This window comes from Tetrao urogallus (assembly GCF_951394365.1).
Source record: "Tetrao urogallus genome assembly, chromosome: 3".
Classification (NCBI taxonomy): Eukaryota; Metazoa; Chordata; class Aves; order Galliformes; family Phasianidae; genus Tetrao; species Tetrao urogallus.
This window is the reverse complement of record NC_136815.1, coordinates 91,387,769-91,403,169: the sequence shown is the minus strand read 5'-3', so window position 1 is coordinate 91,403,169 and position 15,401 is coordinate 91,387,769. Positions and strand designations below refer to the sequence as shown.

Genomic DNA, 15,401 nt, shown 5'->3' with positions numbered 1-15,401 from the left:
ACAAAGGCTACCATCTCTGTGCTTCCTTGTTCCTATGGCAGCATGAACTTCACTGCTGATCCCCTGAAAAGAGCTTGAAACTGTAAATACACATAGATTAAGGTTGCACTGAGGCGTCAAAGTCTTTCAGTCTTTCTAGCTATCAGACATTAATTCAATGGTTATAATGTTTAAATAGCTGAGGTAGCCCTGAATCCTCACAGCAGCTTACCTAGATTTGGTGTTTAGTGAGAGCCTTGAGCTATCTGCAGAACTCAGTGAAGTCCTGAAGTCCTGTCCCTCATGCTCTAACAAAACAATAGAGGCTTGAAACCTGAAAGGTATTCTTACTGACTTTAGCAAAAATATTAATAATAATGATGAATAACAATGATATTTCTGAAACCAGAAATACCCTGGGACAAAAAGCAGAGACAAAAGCAGCTGAGCAAAGTTGTTGTTTTTTTTTTTACTTTCTTTTGTGTTTTTGTTTGTTTGTTTGTTTGTTTGTCAACAAGCAGTATAGGGGTGAACTGCCTGAGTGTGGAAGCCAATTGTAAATGATCCAAGGAAATATGCTCCTCGTCTAACATTTTATCATTTTGGTGTCTGGAACATCTCTCTTGCCCTCTTGCTGGGACTTTCAGACTGCTGTTTGCAGCAAGAATAGTTCAGGCAAGTTCATCCACAAGCTTCATTTTCCCACATCACAGTACACTCAGAGAAAATGGACCTCAGGTCTTACTACGATTTAGATCTTATGACTAAGTCTTATTTTTATTAAAATTATAGAAAGGATAAAAAGATGAAAGAACAGCACCGTTAGTTTCTATCTGTCTGGCTGATACGTACTGAACAGAAACATGCAAAGAGGTTTAAACAGCTGATGCTGGTTTAGGTTTCAGGAGGCAATGCTAAACAGGATAAGTTAAATATTTTGAAGTTCCTGCTAAGATACATCCTACTCTGGTAGGCACTGAAAAACCTTCATTTCCATGGGTGGTACTAGGGATATCCCTACCAAGGTTTAGCACTGTTGACAGGAGTAGTTGGAGTGAAACCAAATTTTTATATTAACAGTCCACACAGAAATTCATACTTCCCAGAGCGGTTTCAGCTTGGCATTGTGTCTGGACTATTTCTCTAGAAGGGAAAACTCTTCTCTGAGCCATCCCTAGATGGGAGCAACAAGACCATGGCACAAAGATTAACAGACTGCTCTGTAACCTTTCTTACCAGCAGAGATCAGGACTTCTGGAAAATAGTGATCTGACCGGTCTGTGCACATACAGCATTGGAAACAAGACACTTTATTTGCTGTATTTGATGCCCAAATGCTTTAATGCATTAGGAATGATTTTTCCTCTTTTTCTTCTCTCTTTTTTGATCCTGTTTAACCATAATTTGACACAGAAATGCTTTTCCAGCTAGAGTCTCACTTTTCTTCTCTGCACTAATTAATTGAGGTTTTTCTTAAATATTTTCTATATTCTAGAAGAATTAATTGCTGAGAAAAAAATACAAGGTCACTCTGCAAAAGTTACAGAATATCTGTACAAAACAAATTTTGAGCACCTCCTTGTCTTCAGGGTTCATCAGTAACCAAAGCACTACAAATGACATGAATAAAAAAGTACTAAAATCCGTAGAGATGACATAAAGCATATTTGGCAGGGGACAAATGACAGGGACAGTAGATTTTTTGCATTTGTTTCACAGCTGTTTGTCTTCATATGCTAGATGCCATGCATATGTGCATGTGTGTATGTTCATATATTGCATAATAGTTTTTGATATTAACCTTACAATTTGGGATCAGTTTCTTTCTTACTTAAAGGAAAATTATGGGGATATTCCACTTTTTTTTTTTTTTTTTTTTTTTTTAAGCATTTTTGACACGCCAGTGAAGCAGTCCCAGCAGGAATTTACTTGGCAAGTCAATAGAATTTTTTGTGATCAGAGGATAAAGATCTCTTGCATATATCTGTATATAACTTCATCTTCTATGAGAAATTTCATGCAATTGTAAGGGAAAAAAGCTCACAAGCTTTATTTAACATGAGAAATGAGATCATTGGTTAAGAATTATTGAGAAACAACTGGGAAATGCTTCGTGGAAAAGAAACCCTTGCTTAGGATTCATGTCACTACTTTACAAATTTTGTTTTAAGCAGAGTCCTAGATTTCCTTTTTTATCATAGAGAGGATAGCAAGTTAAAAAAGAAAGGCAAGGCCACCATATAGAGTGACCTGCAACCATAAAAGAAGCAAAATGAACACCCTCAAAATGTTTTATAATCTGTAAGGTTTTTCGGTTTGTTTATTTATCATTACAAGGTAAGCAGAAGAAAATCTTTCTTCAAGAAGGCTGCTAGCAGTTGCCTGGGCAGTTCAGATACTGCCAGCCTTCTCACAACAATGAAAAATCTCAACTCAATGAGTCAAGAGCAGCTGCTTCAGAGCCAGCCAAGCCAGATCTGCAGCAACTGATCTCGAGGTACAAGGGGGTTTGGGGGGTTTCTTTTGCCAGAGAAATACCAAGAAAGCGAAGTGATCCTATAGCTAGCATCACTCCAGCCAACCCTCAAAGCAGAATGTTGAGCACGTGATGCCAAGCTAAGGCTGTAGCTCTGGCAGGGGAGTGTGCACAACCTACCCTGGACACAATCAGTGCCTCCACTCAGAGCTGCTAAAGGAAGAAGCAGCTGTGCAGATCCTGATGTGTGGAAAGTGCCTGGACCTTGCTCCAGGAGCAGAGGTGAGAGGCAAACTCGCCTATGTAAGATGTGCCCAGGTGCAGGACCTCCTGCAACAGGTGGCTGAGCTGCAGGAGACAGTCAAAAAGCTGTATGCTATCAGGGAGGCAGAGCTAGAAGAAGACAACCAGATTCACATGCGGTCTGCATTGAATCCACAGTCCAGGGCCAAACAGCCCCAAACTTCTCCATTGGCACATCCAGTTGGAGGGGAAGGCAAGAGTAATGAGAAATGGCATATTGCCACAAGAAAGACTAACAGGAGGAACAAGCCTGCCCCAAATTGAGAGGTGCCTCTGCAGAATTGCTTTGTGGTTCTGCAGACTGAGAAGGAGCAAGAAACTCTAACAGGTATGTCATCAGAGCTGAGCGAGACAGTCAGACTGTTCCCCATTACGTAGCAGCTACTGCAGCTAAGAAAAAGTGCCAGGTGATAGTGATGTGTGATTATCTTCTGAGGGGTACAGGGGCACCCATTTGTTGTCCTGACCTGCTATCTAGAGAGGTCTGCTGCTTGCCAGGAGCCTGCATCAAGGATGTGACAGAGAGGCTGCCAGACCTTGTACATCCCATGGACTACTTACTACCCACTGCTGCTGTTTCATGTAGGCACCAGCGGCACAGCTGTTAGCAACCTGGAGAATGTCAAGAGGGACTACAAGGAGCTGGAAGCAGCAGTGAAGGGCTAAGGAGCACAGATAGTGCTCAATCCTCTCAGTTAGGGGAGTGGGGAGGAAAATGACTGATAGAATTAAGAAAATGAATTCATGGTTAAGGGAGTGGTATCATGAACAGGGCTTTGGCTATTTATGTCATGGAACTTGTTTGGGAAATCTGGTCTTCTGAGGGAGCTTCTGAGTTGGATCACAGGCCAGTAAGACAGCACCTAAAGTACAGAATAAGGGAACTCCAGTTGGTGAATCAGCCTCAATGGGAGCCCAACTCAAATGCCTGATACATGATACAAATACATTGATACACTGATGCATGGAGAACAAGCAGGAAGAGCTGCAGGCATGTGTGTGCCCAAAGTGCTATGATGTCACTGGTATCACTGAGATGTGGTGGGATGGCTCTCATGACTGGAATGTAGAAATAGATGACTATAAATTCTTTAGGAAAAACAGGCAGGGATAGAAGGGAGGGGGTGTTGCCCTCTACATCAACATCCAGCTGGAGTCTTTGGAACTACACTTGGATATAGAAGAGGAGCTGACAGAGTTTATGGGCTAGGGTTAAAGAGAAAGGGAAGGCAGAGGAAGAAGTCATTGTAGTGGGAATCTGCTACAGACTGCCTGATCAGGAAGACCCAGTGGATGAGGCCCTCTATAAACAGATAGGAGAAGCTTCACATTTGCAAAACATGGTACTCATGGGGAACTTCAACCACCCTGATATCTGTTGGAGGGACAACATAGTAGGGCACCAGAAATTGTAGAGATTCCTGGAATGTGTTGGTGATAATTTCATCTTCCAGGTGGTAAAGGAACACACAAGAAAAAGTGCTATGCTGGACCTTGTGCTCACCATTGAAAGTGGCTTTTGAGTAATGTGAAGCTCAAGGGCAGTCTTGACTGCACTGACACAAAATGGAGGAGGTCAAGACCCTTAGAGCATCAAAGATGGTGCACAGCAAGCTTGGTACTCTGGACTTCAAGAGAGCAGACTGAACTCTTCAGGGAACTGCTTGACAGGGTCACATGGGATAAAGCCCTGGAGGGAAGTTGGGCTCAATGTCCAAGTGGAGACAGGTGATGAGTGGTGTTCCTCAGGGATGTGTGCTATGACAGGCACCATTTAATAGCTTTGTTGGCAGCATGGACAGTGGGATCAAGTTCACCCTCAGCAAGTTTGCAGACAACACCAAGCTGAGTGGTGCACTTGGCACACTAGAGGGAAGGGATACCATCCAGAGAAACCTGGGCCTACCTGTCAAACATGTCCATGCCAACCTCATCAAGTCCAACAAGGACAAGTCGAGGTCCTGCATCTGGGTCAGGGCCATCCTGAGCACGGACACAGGTTGTGCAGAGAATGGCTTGAGAGCAGCTCTGAGGAGAAGGATTTGAAGGTGCCGGTTGATGAAAGACTCAATATGAGCCAGAGGTGTATGCTTGCAGTCCAGAAGTCCAATCATATCCTGGGTTGCATCAAAGAAGCATGACCACAGGTCGAGGGAGGTGATTCTGCTCCTCTGCTCTGGTGAGACCCCACTTGGAGTAGTGTGTCCAGTTCTGGGGCCCCCAACACAAGGAGGACATGGAGCTGTTGGAGCAAGTCCAGAGGAGGCCATGAAGATGCTCAGAGGGCTGGAGCACCTGCCCCCAGATGACAAGCTGAGAGTGATTGTGCTCTTCAGCTTAGAGAAGAGAAGGCTCCAGGGGGACCTTATAGCAGCATTTCAGTACCTGAAAGGGCCCACAGGAAAGCTGGGGAGGAACCTTTTATAAGGGCAGGTAGCAACAGGAGGAGGGGAAATGGCTTTAAGCTGAAAGAGGGTAGGTTTTGACTAGATACTAAGAAGAAATTCTTTACTGTGAGGGTGGGAGACACTGGGACAGGTTGCCCAGAGGGACTGTGGATGCCCCCTCCCTGGAAGCATTTCAAGGCCAGGCTGGATGGGGTTTTGAGCAAGCTGATCTAGAGGGAGGTGTCCATGCCTATAGTGGGGATTGGAACCAGGTGATCTTAAAGGTCCCTTCCAATCCAATTGATTCTGTGAGAATTATGACCAAAACCGCAACTGTACCTTCCAAAGAAGAACTGCCATTCAAACTAGTGAAAATTTTGTGATGTAGTCCTGTACTTCAGACAAGGACTGAAGTACTATGCTCCTCTCTTTATCCAGTGAAGGAAAAATGATGGTGATGTGGTAATGTGTTTAAAACAACTACAACAACAACAAAAGTTTTAAAGAATGTGCTTTATATGTATCACTAGGAGCAATTTCTTCTCAGTTCATGTTTTCTTTTTAAAAGCAAAGGAAGGAAAAATGCAAGGAAGGCAGTCACTCTGGAGCAGTCATTTTATCGGAAGTAAGCCTACGTAAGGCAGTCGGTAGAAGTCTGATCCTGCATTTTGTTTCAATGAAGACTCTCAAAAGAGCAGAGACATGTATAAGCAGGTTGCTCCAAAGAAACTACAGTAGATATAAAGAATAAAATGATACTACTTGATAACATAGTCACCACTATTAGCTGTGCATTTTCACCAATGATAAACAAGAGCCTGCACACCAACTATGGTGATCTATTAGCACTGGCACTATCACCACTGCTGAAATGAGCCCCTCTCTGCCTCATTGTGTGAATATTCACTGTTTGGTCTCAATAAAGTGTCAATGAATGTCAATGGGTTTCATTTTTTTTCTGCAAAGAACAATTCAATTATATACCTTTGCTTCATATGCGCTTCCATGTCAGACACCATTTTGTCAGACTGCCTCTCTGCTTCCTTATGTTGCATAGAAACAAAATTTAACAAAAAATCAGTGGAAGATTCAGCCTCTACTGCCATACTACCAACATCCACTTCTGATGTCATGGGTCAATATAATGAAATAGGAGGCATTACTTTCGGAGCATCCCCTGTAGACAAGTGAGCAAATGCATGCATATGCATTTACAGATGCATATGAGATATTCGGGTCTCTGTATTTTTCAGATGGTTCTACATTTCACACATATATATATATGGTCCTTAGTGCAAGGGACTTTGTTTTGCCTATTTTTTTTTCTCTTTGAAGGAGGGAGAAAATATATTTTTATATATATTTTCACCTCACACACTGATAGAAGAATCATCATTTTCCATTACAGATACACATGAAAAAAATAAAAAAATTAAAAAAGGGAAAATAATCATTAGAGCTTGGAAAGCCTAATTGCTGAATTTTTCTGCACAAGTTGTCATGCACTGGGGTTTCAGACAGAGCCTACTCTCACTCACAGACATGTGAAATCCAAAGAATTCTTTTAAAATGTTTTGTTCAGTATGCTTAAAAATGCAAGTGAGTTTTGAGAGCTGCTACCTTTTGTGTATGGTGATTTCTTTTTTTTAACTTTCCATTGAGTGCCTGAAAATTTTAAAAAGAAAACCAATAGAAGAAGCAGTAGTAAAGTGAAAAAGTCTCTAAGTCATGAAAGTCTGTAACCAATATGAATAATGCAAGAACTGAATTAAGATGTTAGGGAGTTAAAAATGCAGTAAATACTAAATTATAAATGAAAACTCTGGCTTCAATAATATAGAAACTAAAGTGAATAATAAAACACGAAACAACACTACAATTCTGCTTCACTTTCACACTAACGACACATCTTCACACATGCACACACAGAAAAAGAAAATAATAAAAAACCACAGCAAAAACAAAAACAAAAACCCTCACACAACCAAAAATCATGCTACTTTAGGTAATTTGACAGTGGAATTTGATGTTTCAAGCTCAATACATACTGCAAATACTAGGATTTATCTGCTCAGTACAGTGAAGGCTGAATGCTTTTGCTTTCATTATAGTGACAACTTCTGTATGCAAAGGAAAAAAGAGAAAGATTGTTTTAAGGTGAAATACGAGTAGATGAAGAGGCTAACATGACAGTCAGAAAAGCAGAGCTATCTCGTTTGTCTCTGGGTTCTTGGACAAACACTGGTTTCTGTCAAGTGCCTATTATGCAGATTGATATTTCTCCCATGCCAGCAGCAGCAGCAAAAGTGAATCCAGAGGTGGGAGACCCCCGTATGCCAAAAATGGGAGGCATTTCTGACGGGCAAAGAGGAAAGGGATGCACCCACTCATTTGTTACTCTCTGCCAGTTTCCCCTCCACAGCTTTTTTTCCCTGATAACTATGGTAGGGAAGAGAGATGGGGTTAGGAAATAAAGGCAATCCTGCACGTCTGGAAGAAAAATAATTAAAGGAGGAAAGTGAAAGGGGAGGAGAATAGCGGTCAGGAACTTGAACCTTCAGTGAAATGACGTTTCTCTAGTTCAGATAATAGTTAACTCGAGGTTAAAGATTAATAGCCAGACAAATGGCTGCATAAATGGCTCGGGCTAGCAGGATGTACGTATGCACCCTGCCTCCAGCTCCCCACGCCGCTAAGGTGCGGTCCCTCAGCAGCGACATGAACTGCCTGCGGTCCCTGCTGAGCCGCTGCTGGCTGCCGCCCCTGCTGCTGCCGGCGCTGCTGGGTCCTCGCCTCGTAGCCGCTGCATCCCCGCAGCCCCTGCACTGTGCGCCGTGCACGCAGGAGAAGCTGGCCCTCTGCCCGCCCGTCGAGCCCGGCTGCCCGGAGACGGCTCGGCAGCCCGGCTGCGGCTGTTGCCAGACCTGCGCCCTCGGGCCGGGCCAGTCGTGCGGGGTCTACACAACTCGCTGTCGCCACGGTCTCCGCTGCCGCATCCCGTCGGGGGTGACCCGGCCGCTCTCTGCCCTCATCCAGGGTCAAGGAAAGTGTCTGCCCGCCAGCGAAGCTGGAGGGACGCGCTCAGCTGAGCCGGCAGGTAGGGACCGATCGCGACCGCGCTCCGTGCGGGTGGGCTGGGAACTGACGGGTCTGCTGCGGGAACAGGGAGACGGGAGGTTGGGAGGATGGACAAAGTTATGCACGCGTTTGAAACATAGGAAATGCAGATTTTCAAGGAGAATGTGCTCAGATGGGTGTGAGGTGAAGCATCCTGTTGCAGATCCAGGAGATGTTCAGAGAAGGCTTTTATGCCCCAGGTGGCAAGTGAAAACCACTGAAGCAAAGGCAAGATGCAGACTATTCACAGTAAGGTTTGTGGAACTGTAGGTTGTTTTCCTGTTGTAATAAAACAGTAACTAGAGTAGGTCAAATGTTTTCACGACTTTATCAATGGACACCTCCAAAAGTCTTGAGAGAGAATGAAAATACCTAAGCAAATTTTGTGTTTGGATTCATTTTAAGAATGAAATTTATCTTAAATAGTGCATTATTCATTTGTCTTTGAGCTTAAAGACATATCAAGCATCTTACTTTAAATGCTGACCAAGAACTTCTTCAGTGTTATTTCATTACATTACTATTTATTATCATTTTTTGCCATCTCTGCAGCTGTGTTCATGTAGTGATGGTAAGGTAACTCATATGAACATATGAAACACAGTTATGTGAAACACAGTAACATATGAAAAGCAGTCATGGTTGAATCAAAATAGTATTTACCATTAGTGGAAATAAACTGAGATTATACCGTAGTAAACTGAGTGCTTAAGATTCCATCACTTAGGAAGGTATAACAATCTCATTCTTTATTATTATAGATTAATCTTCATTTTTTTTCCCCTGAGCAGCATCAAAAGGAGGAAAAAAAAGGAGGGGTTATTTTTGGTGACTGTATGATTAATTGCCCTGATACAACAAGTTTATACACGTCAAACATTATGAGTTCTTGCAATTGCTAAAAGCTTCTTTTGCTCTTAGCAAAAGAGCAGAGATTTCACAGTCTCTAACTTAGGTACAGGCATAGGGGCCATGCTCAGGCAAATACAAAGTTTCTTCCATTCCCTGACTATTCAATTCACTGCAGGCCAAGGTGTGCATCTGCCAACTCCTGTGAATTGCTACCCATTGTTAAATGTGAGGCAAGCTGCAGAACAAACTACAGGATACCATGAATTCAAGTCTGGACCAAATCACCTCCTAAGTAAAAATTGAAACACATACTGATTTAAAAAAAAAAAAAAAAAAAAAAAAAAGGCTCTCTCAAGACTTTCTGCATCTAGCAAAGCAGCTACAACCCACTGTGGTCAAGAAAGATTTTTCATTTCTGACAGTGTCTGCAGCTCAATCTTTAGGAGTGGAGTGATTCCAAATCATAGAACCACAGAATCCTTAGATTGGAAGGGACCTTTATAGGTCACCTAGTCCAATTCCCCTACAGTGAACAGGGACATCCACAACTAGATCAGGTTGCTCAGGGCCTGGTCCAGCCTCACCTTGAGTGTCTCCAGGGACAGGACTTCCACCACATCTCTGGGCAACCTATTCCAGTGCCTCACCACCCTACTCTAAAAGCCTTTTCCTTATATCCAACCTACATCTACCCTCTTTAAGTTTGGAACCATTTCTCCATGCCAGAATGTGACTTTACAACAAAAGGCTTAATGTAAGTTATTTCTTCTCCAGCTGAAGTGGATCTGTTGGAGGTATTACATTTTTTCTGGGGATTTAGGGGAGTGGGGGGGGGGGAGGGGGGGTGAGAGTGTGTGAGGTCTTCCTCTTTCTTTTCTTTTTTAACCTTTTTCCTTTGGAGAAATAAGTGTTAAAGGTCACTGTAGATATTCACCTTAATAAAATTCCTTTCCAGATTCCACCGAGCCTGAGGATATACCTTTAGAAAGCTCTGAAATGACACAGGATCAGATGCTGAGCTATCAGTTGATGTTTCCCATAAGCCAGGACAAATCCAACCCTTGGAATTTCATCACTGTATATGAAAACATGAAAGCAAAGAGAACATTTGAACTCAAGAAATGGAAAGAACAGGTGAGTGGGTTTTTTTGCAAGCCTTTCAGAGACCATTTCAGTAGATGCTACTGATTCTGACTACAAAATGAAAGTGTGCATGGAACTCTAATAGCAGTTCTATCCCCAACATCAAGCGGCTGTTATTTTGGGTAGCCAGCAAACAGACTTCTCTAGAAATGCTTTCCTAAGATGCTTGAGAAACATGCAGAATTGTAGTAACTGTAAAAATAGGTGGGCATCAGATATGTTCTATACAGAGTCCTTGCAGAGGTTGAATCTTGCTCTGATGATTGCATGGTTCCTTAATTTCTGGAAACCCATACTACAATCTTAGACTTCTTTCTTGTTTTAGTTAGAAAAATAAAAGGCTTTTGTGGTTTGTCTATTGATCGGTGAAATAAAAAGGAGTAATTATGTACAAATATTGATGAAACACCAATACAAAACAAAACATATTTCTTTCTGTTCACCAGCAAATAGATGCACGCGAAAAGACAGAAAGCTCAGCAATTAAAGTACACTTTTACCTTCAATACTGTAAAGCAGCAGTGAGCAGTGGGCACTTGATGGCACCAGAGAACCACATTTAATGCAGTCCCAGGCAGCGTGCTTAACCATGCGGTGTGGCGTTGAATTATATATATGCACAACAGAATCCTATTTTCGTAATATTCACAAACAGAATGGAGGGAAACAAACAAACAATCAAAAAACTAAAAAATCCCTCTGCACATCCAGAGCAGAAGCACTCATTTAGTTTGCACTACTATATATTGAGGGCTATTGGCTACAATTCTGTCTCCTAAACCTTTACTTTCTGACCCAGAGCAACAGAAAAGCCCACTGATTCGAACAGAACAGTTTATGTGAGGGGAGGTATTGAAAAAGAAGAGGATGAAATTATTTCATTCCCAAGGAAAAATATTTGTTCAGTCAATGCAGTAGTCATAATGCAGTGACTTAAAAAAAAAAAAAAAAAAAAAAAAGAAAAAGAAAAAGAAAAAGAAAAAGAAAAAGAAAAAGAAAAAGAAAAAAGAAAAAGAAAAGAAAAAGAAAAAGAAAAAGAAAAAGAAAAAGAAAAAGAAAAAGAAAAAGAAAAAGAAAAAGAAAAAGAAAAAGAAAAAGAAAAAGAAAAAGAAAAAGAAAAAGAAAAAGAAAAAAGAAAAAGAAAAGAAAAAGAAGAAGAAAAAGAGAAAGAAAAAGAAAAAAGAAAAAGAAAAGAAAAAGAAAAAGAAAAAGAAAAAGAAAAAGAAAAAGAAAAAGAAAAAGAAAAAGAAAAAGAAAAAAGAAAAAGAAAAGAAAAAGAAGAAGAAAAAGAGAAAGAAAAAGAAAAAGAAAAAGAAAAAGAAAAAGAAAAAGAAAAAGAAAAAGAAAAAGAAAAAGAAAAAGAAAAAGAAAAAGAAAAAGAAAAAGAAAAAGAAAAAGAAAAAGAAAAAGAAAAAGAAAAAGAAAAAGAAAAAGAAAAAGAAAAAGAAAAAAGAAGCAAGAAAATAGTGAACATAGTTAATGATGCAAACAGATCTTCAGTCCCAGTCTGAGGGACTTTGGGTCTGAGTCTCAGAGTCACTGCAGTGCTCTGCACTCTGATCTGGTAACAGCCATGTGTTACACAAAAGATAACATTCAGATGTTTGTTCTCACACTGTCTATATATGTCTTGCACCTATTCTCTGTACATCAACAGAACACAGGACCATGGCAACCCACAAAACATGGCCAGCCTCACGTACACAAGCCTTCTAGCTTGCAGCTCCCCATAATAGGAGATACTGTACTCTCAAAGTAGTAATATGTTTACTCAGTGCAGGTTAAGTTTCCTTGTGTAGCAATTTAAGGACTTTGTCATGTTTCTGAGGACAGAAAATACCTCAAAGAATAAAAACAAAAGCCTAAGTGCAACGCTAGAGTTTTCTGGCCACACTCCTATTGGAACATGTAGGAACTACATGCAAATCAGTGTTATATGCTGCAGATTATATGACTAATAAATACTTAGAGCTTTTTTGCTAGCTTTATATTGATCACTTTTTGTTTGCTTGTAGGGACCTTGTCAGAAGGAGCTCAATAGAGCTCTGTATAAATTGGCAAAGGCTCAGCAGAGAAGTGGAGGGGACATTTACAAATTCTATTTACCCAACTGTAACAAGAATGGATTTTACCACAGCAAACAGGTATGTACTTTTTTCCTGTCTGCTCACAGCAGCATTGCAATTAATCTGGCACTGACAATTCTTTCACAACCCTCTGCTCCCAAGCTCACAAGTTTGCAGCTGCTGGAAACCGGTTGTGAAAATAGGATACTCAGTAGTGGGAACAGATGGTAGTCCTCTTAAAAGTGAGTGCATGCTCAGCATAGACAAAAATGGAGGCAGAAGTCTCCTTTATTCACAGAACAGGTGTACACAAAGTCTTTCTAAAACATTTTGACCCTGTCTCTTCTCAGGCCAAGTCAAACTCCGTGCATCCAGTTTGTTAGCATATTCACAGCCAATGCTAATCCATGATATCCATCATACTGCATGTATTGTTAAGTGCATATGTAATAATCACTATGAAGACAGAAGGATCTCAGCTCTCACATTAAAGAACACTTGCAGTGACAAAACTCTCTGAAGCAAGATTAGCCCTTTGAAATTATATTGAAAAAAATATTGATTTGTACTCCCGTTAGATTACTTTATTGATAATGCTTATACCCATTATAATATCTACAGAAGCCACCACAAAGTGCACTGAGGGAAATCTGTATAATTAACTAAAGCTTAAATCAAACTGTTGTAGCCATAGGCCATACACAAAAATTTCATAGGTTTGCATAAATCTGTGTCACCAAGACATTGTTTTAGAATGTGGCACCACCGTGTGACTCATTGTCACCTGGGATCTAACCAGGCAAACACAGAAACATGTTCAACTCCCCAGCTAAAGAAAGAATCCCATTTCCCTCTGTGTGTGAAGAGTCAGCCTATCAAGCCATTGCTTTCACCTCTCTACCTTACGTATCCTGCTTTCCGTCAGTTTATCTTACTGGAAAATATGACTATTTTATATTACCACTTAGCAAGGACTGGGCGTATTGTTTGAAGTGTGTAGTTGCTGTTGAAGTAGCTAAGCTCAAATCAAGACTTCCTAACCAAGTGTGTTGGTTAGAGGTTCTGTCAGAGAGGTGTCACTGTATTCAAAATGGGTTCATGTGCTGCACTTCTTGAGCTTTCAGTTCTAGTGCTGTTCAACACCTCTGTTAGCAGTATCCTGTAGTGAATTTTTTGCTGACAATTGCTTACTTTGGGTTTTGATTAACTTTCTTAATAATCCTAGTGTGAAACTTCACTGGATGGAGAGTCGGCTGGGTGCTGGTGTGTCTATCCAAAAAATGGAATAAAAATTCCTGGATCCCCAGAAGTGAAAGGAGACTCTGATTGCCAACAGTACCTCAGATCAGAAGAATAGTACTACTCACATTCATTTACAACAGGTTCTCTGTGGAGCTTGAACTTATCAGGAACCAAGTTCAGGCAGGAGACATTCCAGGAAGGTAGTTGCAGGCTTACGGGCAGCTCCATAAAATGGCTTTTTTACTGTACTGGCATTACTTAGATGCAAAATTGACAGATACAAGTAACTGCAAGATCAAGTCCTGCAGCCTTGTATGTTATGTTTGTATAATATCAGAAATGCTCTCATATGTAAAGCTGTTGGGTTATTTATTTTATGAGTGTGTTTTTGTCTGCGTTCTTACTAATTTATATTCTTAAACACTTCATAACTTTATATGTAAATAGTTAGTATTATTGCCCTTAAATATATGTATGTTACGTTGGAGAAATGATGCTACTTAAAACTTCAAATGACATAAGTCTATTGGGAAAAAAATGGTTTGTAAACTTGCATTTTTGTACTGTGTATTTATAGATGTAAAACGGAATTTTAAAAAATAGCTTTCAGTAGGGAACGTGCTTTGGAACTAATTTAAAACTTGTTTTGTTTATTTATCATGTTGCTTTGGCACCTCTGTTTCAATGTCAAGCTGTTTCTTAAAAAAGAAAGTCTAAACCTTGATTATATGCTGAAGCTCATGATGGGACAGTATTTGTTTCTGTTTTCCACATATATCAGGACATATAGCAAAACAACAGGATATTCTGTGCCACAAATGTAAATTATTCACATGTTGACATTATCATGTTATTTAAGATGAGTTATTAAATAATTTCTTCTACAAAGCTCCAGTGTCTGACTTTTTGCAGTACAGCACAGAGGTGCTGGCCTTCTGAAGCTGGTAACTAAGTTACCTGGGAGACCAACTTCCACCTCTACAATTTCCTTTGAGGTAGATGTAAAGAGCAATAATGTCTATCCTGAGCTCTCCAGAGTAAACAATCCCAGTTCTCTCATCTGCACCTCATAAGACTTTTGTTCCAGATCCTTCATCCATTTTGTTTCTCATCCTTTGGACACTCTCCAGGGCCTCAACGTCTTGTAGCAAGGGATCTAAAACTAAACACAGTACTTGAGGTTCAGCCTCATTGAGGTTCAGCCTCTTAGTGCTGCTGACCTTGCTACTTCTCATACAAGCCAGGATGCTGTTGGCATCCTTTGCCACCTCTGCACACTGCTGGCTCATGTCCACTATGAACCCCAGATCCTTTTTTGCCACACAGCTTTTCAGACACTTTGCCTAAGACAGTAGTGTTGCATGGGATTGTTTGACCAAAGTGCAAGACCCAGCGCTTGATCCTAGTCAACCTCATACAACTGGCCTCTGCCCATCCATCTAACTTATCCAGATTGCTCTGTAGAGCCTTCCTACCCTCAAGCAGATCAACACCTTCTCCCAGCTTCATGTCAACTTCAAATTTAGTGATGGTGCACTCAATCCTCTCATCCAGATGATCAATAAAGACATTAAACAAGACTGGCTATACCTATCCCTGGACATCACCACTTGTGACTAGTCACCAGCTGGATTTAACTCCATTCACCATCTCTTTTTGGGCCCAGCAATCCCAGCTGTTTTTTATCCAGATAAGAGTATATTTATCTATGCCATGAGCTGCCAGCTTCTCCAGGAGAATGCTGTGGGAGATAGTAACAATGGCCTTATTAAAGACTTTGTCCACAACATTGCCTTCATCCACCAGGCAAGTCACCTGGTCATTGAAGGAGATCAG

General features: G+C 40.9%; 1 protein-coding gene across 2 annotated transcripts; it reads left to right on the top strand.

The window, feature by feature from the left end:
• Positions 1-7,863: 7,863 nt before the first annotated feature.
• IGFBP1 (insulin like growth factor binding protein 1) lies at positions 7,864-13,723 on the top strand (the record flags this gene model as incomplete). Of its 2 annotated transcripts, none has more annotated exons than XM_079533763.1 (4): positions 7,864-8,242; positions 10,070-10,248; positions 12,273-12,401; positions 13,706-13,723. In XM_079533763.1, 4 exons carry the CDS (start codon positions 7,864-7,866, stop codon positions 13,721-13,723), a joined length of 705 nt encoding a protein of 234 aa, XP_079389889.1. The 2 variants fall into 2 exon arrangements, with proteins under 2 accessions (XP_079389889.1, XP_079389888.1); XM_079533762.1 differs by lacking the exon at positions 13,706-13,723 and adding an exon at positions 13,549-13,680.
• Positions 13,724-15,401: the final 1,678 nt, after the last annotated feature.